The sequence below is a fragment of the Oryzias latipes genome, chromosome 4 (genome assembly GCF_053564925.1).
Source record: "Oryzias latipes strain Hd-rR chromosome 4, Olatipes_Hd-rR_3.1".
NCBI lineage: Eukaryota > Metazoa > Chordata > Actinopteri > Beloniformes > Adrianichthyidae > Oryzias > Oryzias latipes.
The window spans coordinates 18,960,308-18,978,441 of NC_136240.1; the positions used below are offsets into that span (position 1 = coordinate 18,960,308).

The window sequence follows — 18,134 nt, forward strand, 5'->3', positions numbered from 1 at the left end:
CCCACAGGAAGGAGGAACTGAGTTCTAAAGGCCACTATCTAGTGGAAATGCCCTGAAACAGGCTAAGCCACACTGATTCAGCACTGATTTAATCCGCAATTATCTTTACATGATTAGGTCACATGACCCACTACAGGTTTCTATAGGATACATTTTAAGTATTCTTCCTGTTTTCTAGGGTTGTCACCATATTGACTGGAAATGGTGTTACTGAAGCCTGTCCTGTCCAAAGTGGACAAATAGTTGGTTCAACTAAACCAGACAGTTGTTAAAACATCCACTGCGCAGATGGCAATCAAACTGGAAAATGCCAATCAATGAAAAATCATGTTCATAGGGGTATATTCTGCTGGACAAAAGTATGATGTAGTAAGTTATTTTTTAATTAAAATGAACTTCATTAGATGTGTTTGTACAGATAACATCACACTTCTTTTCACTCATTTTTTAGGTGAAATCATACATACACAAGAAGGGTGCTAGAGCTGAAAATTCTGGAGCAGTGTTTGTCTGTAGCACTTTCTCAATGTGTGAATATTGAGTTATTCTTGTTTTTGCGCTTTCATGGAAGGAATGGGAGAACAGAACTGTGAAAACATAGAAAAATGCAGCTTACATTCTTTTTACTTGGATTAATCGCCTATGATATATCAGCTGGCGGTGCAAGGTTGGTTTTAGCTATATATGGACTTGAGCTTTATACTGAGTTTACTCAAGCAATAATGTATGACTTAAATTATCCACACATGTGACACGCATTTCAAACATGAAAAAAGTCATGTCGGTTCATTAAGAAAACATATTGGGTCACCATTGTAAATGTTGGCTGATTAATGACTCCATTGAAGTGCCATGAAAACAAAAGCGGCGGTAGACCTTGATGTACTCGTGTACCATAGGATTTCATACGTGACCAGAAAAAGAATGTGGACCCATTTATGGAGAATTATGTTAACAGGCAAAATCTTATGCCAAAGAAAATGTCTCTGTGGTTTTCTAATTTTAGATTTGCAGACGTTTCTTCAGTTTGTTTCATTTTCTGGTTTGGTCTGTACGACTTGCACTTTGTTGTGTTGGTTTAGTGTTGCCTCAGAGGTTTATTTAACAGTTTTGATGTACTAAATGTCTTGCGTTTTTCTTTGGTTTGCCTATTTGAGCCATTTATCTTTAGCTGTAGTGGTACACCTGCTTTTTTCTTGATTGGTTGCAGCTGCATGTTCAGTCTTTCTATATATAGGCTAATGCCTGGATTTGTCAAAAGTTCCTTTTTCTGTGCAAATTTTACCCATGTTTATGTTTAGTGTATGTTGTGTGTTTAAGCCTGTCTTGTCACAAGAGTATTTATGTTGTGTTTTAACAAATATCGTTCAGGTGTAATCATAAACTTGCATCCTTTCCCTTTAAGACTGCTTTCAACCACCAACCATGTTGCATTCTCTACCCTTCCCTGACCTTCTTAAATGCCAACCATAAAACATTTCATCATCTAAATGGAACTTTTAAATGGCAGCTTGTCTTTGATTTGTAATAATGCAAATAGGTTTAAAAGCCTAATTGAGCACCCTGATTGGCTAGCTTGATTATCTTGGATTATCTGCCTCCTTTAGAAGGTGTAAAAAATAATTTTTTTCTAATACAGCCACAAATAAAAGCTGCATTATTTGAACTTAATTTAAGAATCATTGAGTTTTAATACTAAAATAAGAATTTTACAGGGTACATTTTTTAATATTGAGGTTGTCCTTACACAATTTGTGTGTCAGAGGCAGGCAGTTTCAATGTTAAGTCAATGTACAGATGGAATCAGAGGTCCTGTGGTGCGAATGTAGTGTCGGTCGCAGCACAGCGGTCTGGCGGCAGCGCAGCAAAATTGTGACACGTGGCAATTACTTCACCTCTCAAGTTCAAATGTCTGAACTTTAGCGTAGAATTCACGTCAGGAACAGTCAGGAACTCAGATTTGGCTTGTGACATGATCAGCAGGTGGAGTCCAAAACAAACATGGAGGAGAATCTGACCGTTCTCCTCCTGAACATTACCCTCTTCTCTGGTGTCCATAGATTACATGAAATCTTTCCACCTTTATCCACCTTTGTCATGGTAGGGAGAACACATCAATGTAAGGGTGGGGTCATCCAAGATAGCACAAGGGTTAAAGATGTTTTTCCTATTTGCATTGAGACGAGAAATAAAGGTCTTCTAATTTTTATTTTTATTTTTGCCCTCCTTGCAGTATTGTGGGAAGCAAGTTGTCAAACTGCGTCACAGAGACAAGAAGTATAGTTGAAAGTGCTGTAGATGGTAAACCTCACTGTACTGGGTGAGTCTCTGAATGATCTCATGAACCCAGACATGGCGACGTGATTACCAATGTTTTTGTAGAGCTCTTTAAAATAAATAAACCTGATCTCTCAACATCATCTGTGTCTTCCATGCATTGTAAATGAGATATACAGTTAATGCTTCTAAGTAGCAAAGAGGCAGAATTATTATTATTATTTTTTTACAAATATGTCCCCCACACGTGGAGGAAATGTGTCAGTTTTATGAACCCATTTTTAGAAGAGCAGCAAATTTGCTGCACATCAAAACAAAAGGGGAGGACGTAAATTTACTGTTGACAATGCAGCATTCAGAAAAGCTTGGTTAGCTGTGACTCCTCTGATTTGTGGTTTGTGCTATTAGCTAATGAAATGCACCTTTTTTTCAGTTTTGTCTGTGTGTGCGTTTTCTTCCTCTAGTGCTAACTGTTGTATAAACATTCTTTAGTTCTCCATCTTGTTACAGGTATTAATGTAAGATGCAGCATTTTAATGTTTTAACAATAAATTTAGAGACATTTAGTGAGTTCTTGGGCACCAGACTCTGTATAGCTATACCTGTTGCTATTTTAACATTATAAATGGGTGTTCGTCTAGACCAAACATGGAAAAAGGTTGGTATAATTTATACTATTTAATTTCTTGTATGCCTCATACATTCACATTGGTTTGCTAAATATAAAAGCTATACCTCGTAATGACCTCAAACCATCAGTAATTGCATGTTACAAGCCTTTTCTTCAGGGTTACATACCTTGAACTATTTCTGAGCTTCCTGGAGCTTTTCTTTTTCACCCAAGCTGTGATTTTAAATTATGGTGCAAACATACTTGCTGCATCTCCATCTTATTTGTAGTGTAGACAGCATAAGGCACCATATTAGTAGACATATGGTGTCACGAACTGGTGGTGGAGGATCCAAAATGCAGGAGACCAGGCTTGGTGACAGAAAATACAATATTAATTAACCAAACTGAAACATGACAAAGCTATGGGGAGGAACAAAACGGTGACACAACAGAGCAGATGACCTGACAAGGATGAACAGAAACCAAGACACTTCAATAGACTAAGGGTAACTAACTGAACTGAAAACAGCTGTGGATCATGAACTTTTAGGTTGAGTGACTGACAAAAAGAAAACCAACAACATGACCAAGAACAAAACCAAACCACTGAATCCTTACATATTGTGATTTTTCTCCACAATTGAAATACATCTTAATATACTGTAGATATATATGATCTCGGCTGCTCGGTGGTGGTTAGGCAGTGGTTAGCGCTCTTGCTATACAGCAAGAAGGCCACTGGTTCAGCTCCCAGCTGGGGGATCTGAAACAGAACACCAATGGGGGACCTTAGTGTGTGGAGTTTACATGTTCTCCACGGGCATGCGTGGGTTTTTTCCGGGGTCTCTGGCTTCCTCCCACTGTCCAAAAACATGCTTCAGAAGTTAATTCATTATTTTAAATTGTCCATAGGTGTGAATGTGAGTGTGTATGGGTTTGTGATTGTGGCCCAGCGACAGACTGGCGACCTGTTGAGTTTGTCCCCTGCCTTTGCCCACAAATTGCCAGGATAGGCTCCGGCAGCCCCGTGACCCGAAAGGGAACTAACGTCTTCAAAAATAAAAAAAAAGAATGTGTGTGTGTGTGTGTGCATATGTATATCTATCTATCTATCTATCTATCTATCTATCTATCTATCTGTCTGTCTGTCTGTCTGTCTGTCTGTCTGTCTGTCTGTCTGTCTGTCTGTCTGTCTGTCTGTCTGTCTGTCTGTCTGTCTGTCTGTCTGTCTGTCTGTCTGTCTGTCTGTCTATCTATCTATCCATATACACACACACAATGGTGAGCCAAAAATTATGGGATTTAATCTCTAAAGTCAATATATTAGTTTATTTTTCGTCATTCTACAGTATTGACAGAAATTATCTGAATGCTTCTAGTTAACTTTACTGTTGAAGAGATTCTCAGCTTACAATTAATGTCTTTGTATTCCACCTTCAACACAACCTCCATCCTCATCAGGTTTTTTTTTCCACATATCTCAGGGTCACTGGGGCATGAGAACCACCTCCATTCAGCTGGCCAGGGTCAGTACCTGCATTACTTTATGCTAATTCAACACTCAATCCTATCTATGAAAATACCTGAAGATTCCCAATATTTTCTCAAGACCAGATATAATATTTCTTTATTTGTAATTGTGTTAACCTTTGATATAAAAAATAAAAACAAAACAAAGTGAGTTTGTTGAAGACCAAAGGGTCTAAAGGTGGAATCTGATCTTTTCTGACAGCAGAAGGCTCATGTGATCAGCTAGAGAAGCTTAACTCCCTAGGCCGCATCACACTCTATTTCAGCCCACTGCTTTAAATTAAACGAGGTGAGCTTATTTTTGCTCTGTTAGCTCTTTCAACTGAGAGGATTTAGCCAGAGAATATGTGAACATCGTTTCTGAAAAATGTTATGGATTTCTAAGAAGAGAATTATTTATTTTTATTAAAAAGAGAGAAAAAACTTTGTAGAATTCCTTCATGTTCTGCTTCTATTTGTAGCTACATATTTAAGAGAGCTAGGCCAAATCAGAATTCTTCCACTACCTCTCTCCGCCTTCTTCCTACCCCTACATTCAGCCCTCCTCGCGGAGAGATAGAAAAATAACGTCTTCAAATTCGGACGTTACTGCCACTGGATGACGTCATTAATAGTCGCCGGTCATCTACGTTAGTGCGTGGCTGCCATAGCTCGGAAAACACATCACATCGTTTTTATAACTTTAAAAAGTAATGCTAAAAAAAATTAATTGCTTACATTTAAATGTAAGCTTTTGTGCTTCAGACCACATGAAAATATGTTTGTCGTCTTCGGACGGAGGGATGGCCTGCCCTAAATCCCTACGGCTTCTCCTTAAAAAAACAAGTTCGGAGACCACTTTAGCATTATCTACCCCCTGAATGTGATGTAATTATTTTATTGTATTGTTGTTAATAAACTACAATGTCTCTTGCTTATGACATCCCTGCTGCAACATGAAGGTTGGTGACAATATTTTGTCTAAATATCAATGATCTACATTTACAAAGTAATGCTAAAAAGTAAAAATAAAAACATGTAAACTGTTCATTAATACTTGACTGTTCTCATTGAAGAGGCGTTGTTTTTTTCTTGAAGTTCTGTCTCTAGTTGTAGTCAGTACACATGCAGGCTTTGTGACTCAATACACTCTATATAAATACAGTTACGATAGATGTAAAAACCAACTGTTGTATTCGTATTTTTTTCTTCTTTTTTTTCAGTGTGCACAACTTTATTAATGAGCATACGTTTCTTTCAGTTATCTTACCCCATACATTTTTTTTTTAATAATTGAGGTGCCGTCTATACGTGGCCACTCACTTGACAAGTCAATCAAATGTGTAAATTGAGTGTTTTGTGTGCTTTAATTTTGTAATTCTCAAGGTGGGAGTTGGCTCAGGGAGACATTATCATTGGTTGTCTGAAAAGTTGGTTCAGAAGGAAGATAAGAAGAAAGGAGCCATTAGTCTGGGCAGTTAGCCTATTTAAAGGCAGTTAATTATTTACCTCATTTACATTACTGAGCCAAGGGGCTGGTGCATTAGACTGCTTTCTGTTATTGAGCCAGTCTGTAATATCTTTTTTGGAGGGGTTACTTGTTAGAGCAATATAAATAGGTACCTTTTCCCTGGTTGCTCTGTGCTTCATAGAAGCCGTTTTTGATCCAGTATGCAGCTCGACCCGGTCACAGCTGGTCTCAGGAGGCCCTATGGCAGCAAAGTACAAGCTTGATTTCTAGGTTTTAGACTGGTGCATGGTGGGAGTTCACTGCAGGGCAGTTCTTATCCCTGCAGGCAAATGTACTGACACTACTGCACACAGCCACCGTGCAGCTGCATAAACCAACACTGAAAACTATGTAAATGTTTGCATTGGGGTCACACATCATAATAAAAAGGACTAACTTGCTTTTTGTTTCCTTCAGATTTGTATTTGTGGAAATGTTGTACTTTCACACTTAAAGTTACTATGCCATCAACACAGTCAGTGGTTGAGTGTTTGTTTTTTTGTTTTTAACTGCTTGTGGGTTTTTCAATTGTAATGCAGGCGCCAGTGATCCATCAGAGTGAAAAGGCTGATAGTTTTATCAACTGCACTTTTCTTCTGCATCATCTGGCAGCATGTCAGCACTTTCCCACCCTTTCACCCTCCGTTTCAGTTTTTTTTCATTTCTTTATCTGCAGAAAAGGGTCAGTAGCTTTTACAGAAACAAAAAATGACAGGAGGAGAGAGTAGCTTCATTGCAGGTGAGAAGCAAATTGCTCCCTGTTGTATGAATTACCTTTTTCAAACCTTTCCCTAATGTTTTTATCTTGTTTCCCCTTTTCTTCTTTATAAATAATTAGCTTTCTTCATCACAGATTGCTGGGTTTTGCCTTGCAAATGCATATCTTTTTAGTCCTTTCTAGTCTTTTGTAAGTTTAAATTAAAGGTAATTTGTGATTGCAGGACAAAAGTACATACAACAAAAATGGGGAACTATTGGTGTTTTCTGGTGATAGAAATGGACTGTTTCCCACTTTTCCTTGAATCCTTACACTGCAAGATAACTTCATATGCTGGCTATGCATAGTCTTGCATTTACACTCACAAGAGTGTAATAAAACAAGTGTTGAGCAATTAAATAGGGATATTCCTAAAGCAGTTTTATTTATTTTTGTGTGAAAGTCAGTGAATGGATGAATGCAGGCTCATTAAAACAACTTTTATCGTGATACACATTAGTTCTCACTGTTTTTCTGACAATTTATGTCATAAACACTTATCAGCGTACTTTCATTGTCTCCTCATCACTGCAGTTGCTAGCATCCTGTGAGTTACTGGCACGTCTCCTTGTCAGTAAACGCCTTGCAGCATGCCTCTGCCGTACCAAAGTAACAACTAAAAGTTGTTGTTCCCTACATAATCCAAATATAATATTTAAATAAGTTAATGGTCCCACTAAGAATTGTACTGTAAAGTGCAGCACGTCCATCTTTCTATTGTTGTTCCTGGCCAATGTCTAAAGAGATTTAGCCACATGGTTTTGTCAATAAGCTTGGGTACTTAACAGAATGGGCCACTTGATGCCAGTCTGATCCGGAACATAGGAGTTTTCCAGTCTGAATCAACCTTAATCTCAGTTTTTGGATGCACATTTTGGATTTGGAGATGAGGAAAACTATAAGATCATCTTGGTTTCTTATCGATACCAGATGAAGAATAAATACTGGTCGACCAAACAGTAGTACTGTTGTTAGTAATGTAATTGGTTTGTTTGTGCAGTGACGCTTTTTACTGGCTTTTTTCAGTTTTGAATGTTTAATTAGTATAAAAATAACCGTTAAGAGAAGAAACTGAGAGCTACTTCGGGGTGTATGCTAACTTGACACAAAATCACTGTTTGTTTTTTGTCAAACACATTTTAGTGGGGAAAAAAATCCAATTGAACAATCTGGCAACTAGATATTACATATCTGTGGGTTGTTACTCTTAGCTGACATTTGTCTGAAGGTGGAATTATACTGTGCTTGTAATAAGTGGGATGGCATTCAGGTGTGGCTCTCCTTGTTTTACTCAGTAAGTAAATGATCAATCAAACTGATCTTAAAGGCTCATTTCAGAGCGTCTGAGGAACCCCAGAAAATTAATGCGTAAACCTGATGGGGTCGGAAGTAAGTTAATAAACCATTACAGCCACTAAAGGACACTCTGAAAGTGTAAAGAAATGATTGAAGCTAAAGCTTATCATTACAGTTGTTTAGAAAAAAAATCAATAATGTCAACGCATTTCAGCAAGCTAAGGAAAGTCTGCCAGGTTGGTTTCTACAAAATAAAACAGACACACATTGCAGTTGAATGCTAATTTAGTTTCTTCCAAGCTGGTCAGCAGAATGTCACAGATTGTAATCTTAAAAAAATAACTATCACTTTTATCTTTTATGAGGTTTCACCTTAAACACCTTAAAAACTTCTGCTCTCCGTTTTTTTCATTGGAAACAGCGTCCACAGTATTACTTTCTTTGTGTTGTGTTTACTAAAGAGAAATAATTGAATTTCTAATTTACGGTGTTAATATTTTCACTCGAAAATTAACTCTAGAAGATCCTAGATCTGGACTCTTTGTGAACTTTAATCACTGGAGGTAGCCATAATGCTAAATTGTGGGATCAACCAGATGGAGAGGGATACGTGCTCAAATGAATAATAGATGATGTGTCACTTCCTTTTTCACTAATGAGAACAAGCAGCTGCTTCTTGTATTGAAATACCAGGACGCTGTAAGGGCTGAAGTCTGCTTTGGGACGCTGAGCAGCATAGGGAGATCCAGCAATGAATGGAGATAAGAAACTGTTGTTAGGAAGGCGTTGGTGAAAGAGTTATCTGGTCTAAAGCAGAAGTAAGGCTGCTCAAATCAACACTTCAACAGATAAACTGAACATTTTTAAAGCATTTTCTAAACACTTTTAATTTTACCCTCAATAAAATAACGTATTCATAATATGTAATACCAGTAGGTTAGATGTATAGACCACATTTCACAGAGTAAGAAAGAAAAAAGGGTAAAGTCAATAATATGTTTTACAGAGTTTCATATGATCTCCAGCTCTAAACACTCCTGTAACAGGACAACAGGCGACTCCCACTGACCCTTTGGAATAATTTCGATGTTGTTTAATGAAGCATGTAGACAGAGAGTCCCTCTCTGGTTTTCCTCAGTAGATTTGGGAACCAGATGGTATTTGGCACAAAATGAACAATCCCAGTTGAATACAGACAGTCGGGATGAACTCGACCTGTTCAAATGTGAAAAGATATCTGCTGCATGAACTAGTTGTATACAAAATGAGATGTATTTAAGGCAATTTAGCTCACATGATGTATTCTTGTCGGGCACTATTGTCTGTAGTATCCAGAGATAATGTTAGACAGGAGTGAAATGGAAAGGACTTATTCCCGAATAGCTCTTGTAGAGTAAAGAGATTGATCTCTTCCTGCAAAACACACACACACACTGAGCTGTGCCATATCAGATAATGTCTCCCAGTTCTGTCTTTACGGTCTGGATAATAATAACGTCTGTCATTTGATTGGGTTCAGTAATCGTAAACATTCCTATTCCCAGTTGTCTCATTAGTGAATTTTCTCCATTTTCTTTTTCATCTTTGCTTTGTAATGTGCCATTATACAAAACGACTCTCCACACCTGCAACTTGCAGCTTTGACTCAGTTGAGCCATCAGCAGCGTCCCTTGTTCATGCTTGAAATAAAGGATTATCTCCTATTGCCACGGTAACCTTTGGCTGCCTTGATTTTGGGCCAAATCATGAATGGTTATTTAAGTAAACAGAGCTTCTGAGATAAAGAATAAGAGAGAGGAAGGCTGCAAGTTAGAGTTAACCCAACAGCATAAAAATATACTAACCTCCATATCATGTTATATTTTTATAGCCATATGAGTCTGTTATTGATAAAGAATTGTACAACATAAAACATATGAAGTGGGATTCAGTTAAAATAGCCTGTATTGTATTTTTTGGTGGTACACCCAAAAACCCAGCAGTCTTTTTGTGTTACCTTCTTGTGAACACAGTTGGAAATTTCATTAACTCTGTTGACTAAGAAAAGATTTATGGGTCAGAAAAAAGGCTCTAATTTAAACCAAAGTCCCATTTTGTAAAATCAAGTTAACCAGTAAAAAAATGATTATTTTTTTTTTACAAAGGAATAGAACAGTTTGCTCAGCTTAAATGAATGAAAATGGAAAATTCTGTTTCATTGGTTTGGTTTGTTTTTCACACTACTCTCAAGAGAAGACAAAGAAGCCTGAAAAAAAATGGTGCTACAACTGTTGCCAGTTTGGGGGTGCCGTTATCTGAAATAAGAACTAACCAGGATGAAAAAAAAAACACATGAGGAAGAAAACAGCTAATCCTGTTGGTCCCTTGATTATCACACATTAGTAAGCTCCTTAACCTTTTTGTGTGAAGATAGTTCTCTTTACCAATGCTTCAAAGTTCATTGCACTGAGATCATTTGTGGCCACAAAAATATATGCCTTGGATGAATCTCACTGTAAAAAGTGATGACGCAGGCCAGGGAAATACAACACCAGTTTTAAGAATATGATTAAGTCTAGGCTTTTCCATCAGCTACAATTGGTTCCACATGTAAAGGTGTGTTGGGCACAGAAAAGGGAAAATTATGTGCAAATGATATCTTCTTTAATAGAATTCATTCTTTTTTTGAAAATAACTTGCATGAAATGAGATTTAGAGTATGTAAATCTGTTTGAACGTATAGAAGACTGCACAGCGCAATGTGCTAACATTGCAATTTTGACATATATATATATATATATATATATATATATATATATATATATATATATATATATATATATATATATCAATCACAACTTGAGATTGAATACAATCTCAATTGCAATCCCAATACAATTGCAACACCACAGGAGAGCCGGAACAGCAGGTCAGAGAGGAGGCTATAATCCCTCGCTACAACGCGGTTAACTTTTCACGGTTTCGCTACTTCACGGATTTGCATCGTGCATTGTGTTCTGCATTCTGATTGGCTAAAAAGGCACTCCGCTTCTTCTCTACCTGTGCGTCAATAACGTTGCAGTTTAATATATACACGTACGCAAAACAGCTTGCCAAATTTACATTATGTACGTGCAAATTCTCTTGCAATTTCAACTTTCTTTAAAACCCATAATGTCGACAAAACGCTGTGGACCGACAAAAAGACCTGCGGCAGGGCCCAAAAGGCAGCGGAAGATGCTATCTATCGCAGATAAAGTTAAACTTCTGGACATGCTAAGGGAAGGTAAAAGCTGTGCGGCTGTAAGTCGACATTACGAAATTAATGAATATTGCGTTCGTTCTACAAAGAAGGAAGAAAAAAACACAAGGACGACAGCAGCAATACACTATGTTCTTCTCCCGAACAAACACACCTGCACCGCGGGCTTCAAAAGAAGAAAAGACTGCAGAATGGAGTCAGGATACAGCGGCTCAATCTGAAGAGCAGTGAAATACATCTGAGTCACTATTTGTCCGACTGTACTTTGTATTTTTTTCATAATCATTTTAAATTTTCTCCCGTTTAATCCAATTACTCGGGTCGCGCTGGGCGGTGCTAATCTCCGCAATTTGAAGCCTTCTGTTCACATTGATTATTAAAATTGTTATTAGACAGTACAGTACAGAAGTTATTTTTTTTTAAAAACGTTTCTAAAGTTCTTTTATTTGTGAAACAAATGTTTGAGCCTGTAAAACGGTTTGTTCTTTCTTTTCAATGTATAATAGAGTATTTAATTGTATAATAATTGGAAAAGAAAAAAAAAAGTTTCTACTTCACGGATTTTGCCTATCATAGGTTCTTTCTGGAACGTAACCCCTGCGAAAAACAAGGGTTTGCTGTAACACACTCCCACCCTGAGCTTGGGTACACATCCCCAACAACCACAGATACGCTGAGCGAGGCAGCACTTGACCTGAAAGACAAGATCATGTCTAGATAGAATACTAGGCAACCCCGAAACCAGCTACAACGGTTAAGTGATGAACCGCCTGAAAGTCTTCTGGAAACTGTGAATGAAGCTTTGAGGGCAATTCCTACCACAACAATCACAGAAACCAATGAACTGGTTTACACCTCAGCAGCAGTGATCCTTGAGATGCTTGGCTATAAGAGCAACCATGGGAGAAAACAATACCCACCATGGAAGCAACGGTTAGGGGCCAAAATCAAGGCAACCCGGAGGGATGTGAGTAAGCTGACAAAGGCTCAAAGAGGTATAATGAGAAAGCAAGTACCTAAGAGATACAGCCAGATGCCCATACCTGAAGCACTGGAAACTGCCAAACAAAGGCTCCTATCCTTGAGCAGACGCCTAAAGAGGTACACAAGAGACAATGAAGCCAGACAGATTAACAGGCTGTTTGCAACTCAACTTGCGAAAATGTCACTCAATGAACAGTGACTCAAGACTACAGGTCATGACACACCAACCTGTGCACGGCCTGGATTGATTACAAGAAAGCCTATCACTCAATGCCACACGCGTGGATCACTGAATGCCTGGAGCTGTACAACATCAACAGGACTCTAAGAGCCTTCATAGAGATTTGATGAAGCTGTGGAAAACCACCTTTGAAGCCAATGGCAAGCCACTTGCGCAAGTGTCCATCAAATCTGGGATATACCAAGGTGATGCTCTGTCCCCACTGCTGTTCTCTATAGGTCTGATCTCTATCGCTGCCACTTACAGGCCCCACCATCCCTGCCCACCTGCGCATCCACTTCACTCCACTGTATATAGTCTGTTGATAACTTAATTTTAACTTATCCTTAATTGCACTATCTGTATGTTATACTGTTTGCACTTTTTTCTTACCTGAGATGCACCAACTGCCAACGCCAAGTCAAATTGCTCGTTCTGTAAAGTGTGCTCTACAGAACCTGGTAATAAAGCTTTTTCCGATTCTGATTCTGATTCTGATTCTGAAAACCACCCTTGAAGTCAATGGCAAGCCACTTGCGCAAGTGTCCATCAAATGTGGGATATACCAAGGTGATGCTCTATCCCTACTGCTGTTCTGCATAGGTCTGAACCCCCTCAGCCAAATAATAGAGGAAAGACTGGCTATGGATACCGACTCAGAAATGGGGCCAACATCAGTCACCTCCTCTACATGGAAGACATCAAGCAACATGCTAAGAGCGAGCGTGACATTGACTCCCTGATCCACCAGGATCAACAGAACTGACACTGGGATGTCATTCGGGCTTGAGAAATGCAGCCAGATGGTGACAAAGAGAGGCAAGGTAGTCCACACAGGAGGGATCTCACTCCCAGAAGGAACAATAGCAGACATTGTGGACAGTTACAAGTACCTTGGAATTCCGCAGGCAAATGGCAACCTGGAGCAGGCAACAAGGAAAACCGCAACAGCTAAATACCTCCAACGAGTGAGGCAAGTCCTGAGAAGCCAGCTCAATGGCAAAAATAAGACCCGGGCAATAAACAGCTACGCACTGCCAGTTATCAGATACCCTGCAGGAATAATAAGATGGCCAAAGGAAGAGATACAGACCACAGATGTTAAAACACGAAAGCTCCCCACCATGCATGGAGGGCTCCATCCCAAATCCAGCACCCTGAGACTGTATGCTAGCCCGAGGGAAGAGGCCGAGGACTAGTGAGCGTGGAAGCCACTATCCAGGATGAAACATCCAAGATGCATGAGTATATCAAGCTCAAGGTCCCAACTGACAGTGTGCTCAGTGAATGTCTCAGGCAATGGAGAGCAGACGATAAGGTGCTGGAGGACAGATCCTCATGGGAGGACAAACCCCTGCATGGGATGTACCACCGGACCATAACTGAAGTGGCTGATATCAAGAAGTCCTACCAATGGCTAGAAAGAGCTGGCCTACAGGACAGCACTGAAGGGCTCATCCTGGTAGCTCAGGAACAAGCCCTTAACACCAGAGCAATAGAAGCTCAGATCTACCACACCAGACAAGACCCACGGTGTAGGCTGTGCAAAGAGGCACCTGAAACAATCCAGCACATAACTGCAGGATGTAAGATGTTGGCAGGTAAAGCATACATAGAGCGCCACAATCAAGTGGCTGGAATATAATGTACAGGAACATTTGTGCAGAATATGGACTGGAAACCCCAAGGTCAAAATGGGAAACACCTCAGAAGGTGGTAGAGAATGAAAGGGCAAAGATCCTGTGGGACTTCCAGATCCAGACCGATAGAATGGTAATGGTGAACCAACCAGACATTGACATTCTCCATGAGAAACTGGAGAAATACCAGGGACTCAGAGAAGAACTGGAGAAAGCATGGAAAGTGCAGGTGACAGTGGTGCCTGTGGTAATTGGAGCACTCGGGGCAGTAACCCCCAAGCTAGAGGAGTGGCTACAACAGATACCTGGAAAGACCTCAGACCTCTCAGTCCAGAAAAGCGCAGTGCTAGGAACAGCTAAGAGACTGTGCAGGACCCTCAAGCTCCCAGGCCACTGGTAGAGGACCCGAGCTTGTGTGAGTAACCACACAAGTTACTGTTACTATTACTGTTGTTACTGTAGTCACAGTAACATTTGTTTTCTGGGGATCAATCTGCTTTTTTTGTGTGTTGCAGAGAGGTTGGGTGTTATTTTAAATACGCTAACGTACAGTACAGACCAAACGTTTGGACACACCTTCTCATTTAAATGAATGGGAAGGTGTGTCCAAACTTTTGGTCTGTACTGTAGCTAGCATGTATCATGTCACAAACAAGAATTAGAGCTATTGTGAACGTAGTTAATAAAGTCTGACTTTTTTGTCTCGCTTATGTGCGCTATAATTTTGTGTGTCTCATATATGACACAAGTTTGAAAATGAACCATTTGTTGATGATGTTTTCGATAGTGCAGGAAATGCAGCACATATTTTTTAATTTAATGGTTTTTAATGTAGACACAGACCGACACAGTTGGCTCAGCAGGCAGCAGCAGTGACACACACTGGGTTGAAAAAGTATTAATATAAGACGTGTACATTTTTTTTCAAATTGACCTATACATTGATCCTAAATGCCACCAATTTACAAAAAAATGTCTTAGATCATTGCTAACGTTTTTGCTACTACAATAAATGTTTAACAGGTGTTCATCTGTTCCTTTGCACATGGCTTGAATTTGTTTGCTGATCATTAACATATTAGGCTTGACAGCCCTGCTTATTTTCTCAGGCTAACACAAGAGTACACAGAGGGCTGCTTTCATGTCATGGAGGTGATAACAACATTAGCCTGTCATTTAGTGTCTCGGTTTACCAGGGTTTTATTGGCAGCTGCTTTAGTTCTTTAACAATGACTCATTTTTAGACCTACGGCAACAGCCCAAGCACAACAATTTATGTTAACACAAATGTACAAATTCAAAAATGACCTTACATAAGATGGATAAATAGGAAGAAATTGATAAATAATAGCCCCAGCTGCCACTTCAAACACTGTCTTTTAATTTTTCTTTACCTTATCGCACATTGGCCGACCTCTTGTCCTTTGCCTGCTCTTTTTCAACTTATTTCCTGCTGGTCTGTGTTTTGTCTAACCATTCTCCTTGTCAGAGTATCAGATTAATTCAATCTCCCCCGCACAGGCACTCCAACGTAATGACCCATGACTTTCAATTAATGCTTTGGTGAGTTAGTTCAGCAGCATTTTTACTCTCTGTGTGTTCTTTTGATGTGTATTCCCTAAGTAGGTGTTTAGCTTGTCAAAGATAAAAACCTAATTGAAATAATTTAAATGGATACTTGGATAGAGGAAATATATTTTGACTAATTCTCTGAGTCTGGGTCTGACATCCTGAAGCTGTCAGTATGAGCTTGTTTACTATGCAGTCATTCTCCCGACTTCCGGGCAACACATTACTGATACTGCGGCCTTTCGCCCAGCTGTCACACTTATTAGATCGGTGCTGACAGATTGCGGCGTGTCCTTTAGGAGGTTATTATGAGCTTGTGTGAATCACGGTTTTACTCCCGTGTTCAAACACAATGGCTGAGTCAAAACATGCATATTTCCCATCACGTAGAACAGTCACAGTTAGAGAGCACCCAAACAAGAGCTTAGAAAGACAGTGACCGTAGTGGTGCAGCGTACAGCTAATGCTTTTAGTTTGGATTGGCACCGCCCTTTATTAGCTGCCATTGCATAGTCATTAGAACTTTACCTCAGCACGAATAATGCTTTGACAACATCAAAGGCTTCCAAAATGTAATTATTAACTAACCTAAGTGATCTAATAGCTACTCCTATTACCTTGCTGGAGCTCACCTGAGCCCTTTTTTAGCTACCCATAATGAAATTAACACAAATTAACACAGGATTATTAACAAAACCAAGTCTTATTTATAAATACAAAATATATAACATATAATACATTGCTGCTCATCTTGTTTTTAACTTCTTTTCTTTATATGGTTACTTCTGGCTCCTCCTTCTGCAGCCCCATCTGCGGTTAGAAATAAAATGCATGATAGTTCCCTCCTCTGTTTGCAAGGTGTGCCAAACTTATCCCTTATTATGCATGGGGGATGCTATTGAGTAAAGAAAGAAAAGTTCCAGGCAATTCAAAAGCAGTATCTCCCAAAGGAATGAGCTGCTTCTTAGGTGTGGAACTGATGCTTTTTTGCAGACTGCTTCCTTGCACAAAATGCTGTAAAAATACACCACAAGAATAGGAAGACTTAAAAACATTTAATGCCTCTTTCAAAATGCAAGTGGAGTGCCTCATTCAAGAAATCATTGTTAGGGAGATGATCCTGACTTCATTTATTCTGACTATATCATTCTTCTATCCATCCGATTGCATGCTGTCATGACTGTCTGCTACATTTTAATTTGTGTCTCATTCACCTGGTGAATGTCCATTCATTCACTCTTCCTCTTTCTTTTTTTAGCTCATCACTGTGCCTTGTCCCTTCTCTCAGCTGTAACTCTCTGGCTCCTGTTAGTAATGATCTAATTAAGGAAGGTTTTGCTGCCTGCCCACTGTGTATCATTGCCACCAGGGTCTGCCTGTACTTAACTCAGCAATTACTTACAGCATTCTTTTGCTCCCATATCAGCTAATTAATCCTCAAAGACGGCACGCTGATCATAGTTGCATTAAGTATCCTGAGAAGTCAGGGATGCCTGTGCTCTCCTCACTCCTGGGACCCAGAGAGAGAATGGATTTGGGATTGGTTGCCATGGCAATGATCTCTGAGTGTCCTATCGTGTGGGTTAATTTGTGTGTCTTTCAGTGTGTATGTTCATGTGCTCATCTGTGGCAGAAAAAACAACTTTGCTCCAGGTCAGCCATTTATTTCATTGTTAGGGCTCAATCTATGAAGGCGGGACAGGGGCCAATAGAACTTGTCACATTTCCTGTTAAGGTCCCAGAGTGGGTCGACTGCCCCTTTGATTGATTACACATCTTACTCGTACAACGCTTGCCTTGCAGTTTGTCCCCTCCCGACACTGCACACCACATGACTGTCTACATGGCAAGGACTCACTTCAAGCCACTGGAAAAAATCCTAGCTGCATGGAGCTCAAACACACATGTCTCCGAATGTAGACCTAATTCAGCACCTCAAATAGGTTAGTGCTTCTAACATGGAAAAATATTCAGGTGACTTTTAGTGATGTTAGCTCCAGCCAGATGAGTAAACCCTGTCAGATAATAGAAGCATTGAATTTGGTCCAAAACTAAGGGTTTTATGCATCAACAGTGTATTTGTGCATTTATCTGTTGTTGTTTTTTGGATTTAGTGTTGAAGTGCATTTTTTGCAAAGATAAACAAATTGATTAAGGTTTTCTATTAGTTTGGATATAATTTTTAAAAACTTTTTACTGAACATTTAGGAAGGCATACAATTTTTAAGTCCTTCCACTTTTTTTCCTTTTCTTCATGATTCACTTTTTAAAACATAAATACATGATAATTTCTGTTCATTTTAGGTTGGCTGGTTGGCCGCTTCAACTGCAGTAAACACAAAGTAGATGACTGAGACCTCTGCCTCCCATGATGGACAAGACAAGCAGTAAGTCCTATATGCCATGTACAGTTAATTTGCTTATCACCAATTACTATATAACAAGTATAACTCTTAACGTAATCATCCTTTATGTGAATGAATGGAGCTAATGGCTTTTTTCTCTGTAAATTGACAAT

The 18,134-nt window shown here is 39.3% G+C and overlaps 1 protein-coding gene across 12 annotated transcripts in view; it reads left to right on the forward strand.

Annotated features, from left to right (window-relative positions):
• The window catches only part of kank4 (KN motif and ankyrin repeat domains 4), an 81,793-nt gene that overhangs the window by 44,102 nt on the left and 19,557 nt on the right, over positions 1-18,134 (forward strand). For 7 of the 12 annotated variants that reach the window (XM_078945996.1, XM_020702481.3, XM_011474151.4 and 4 more), the window contains one exon: positions 17,921-18,003. The exons of 2 other annotated variants lie outside the window; for them this stretch is intronic. In XM_078945996.1, the coding sequence (XP_078802122.1) occupies positions 17,985-18,003 (19 nt within the window). In that variant the 5' untranslated portion in view covers positions 17,921-17,984. Of the gene's footprint in view, positions 1-4,374; positions 4,417-6,609; positions 6,649-17,419; positions 17,560-17,920; positions 18,004-18,134 lie in introns of those variants that run through there. 3 more of the 12 variants (XM_078946000.1, XM_078945997.1, XM_023954324.2) reach the window with 3 other exon arrangements.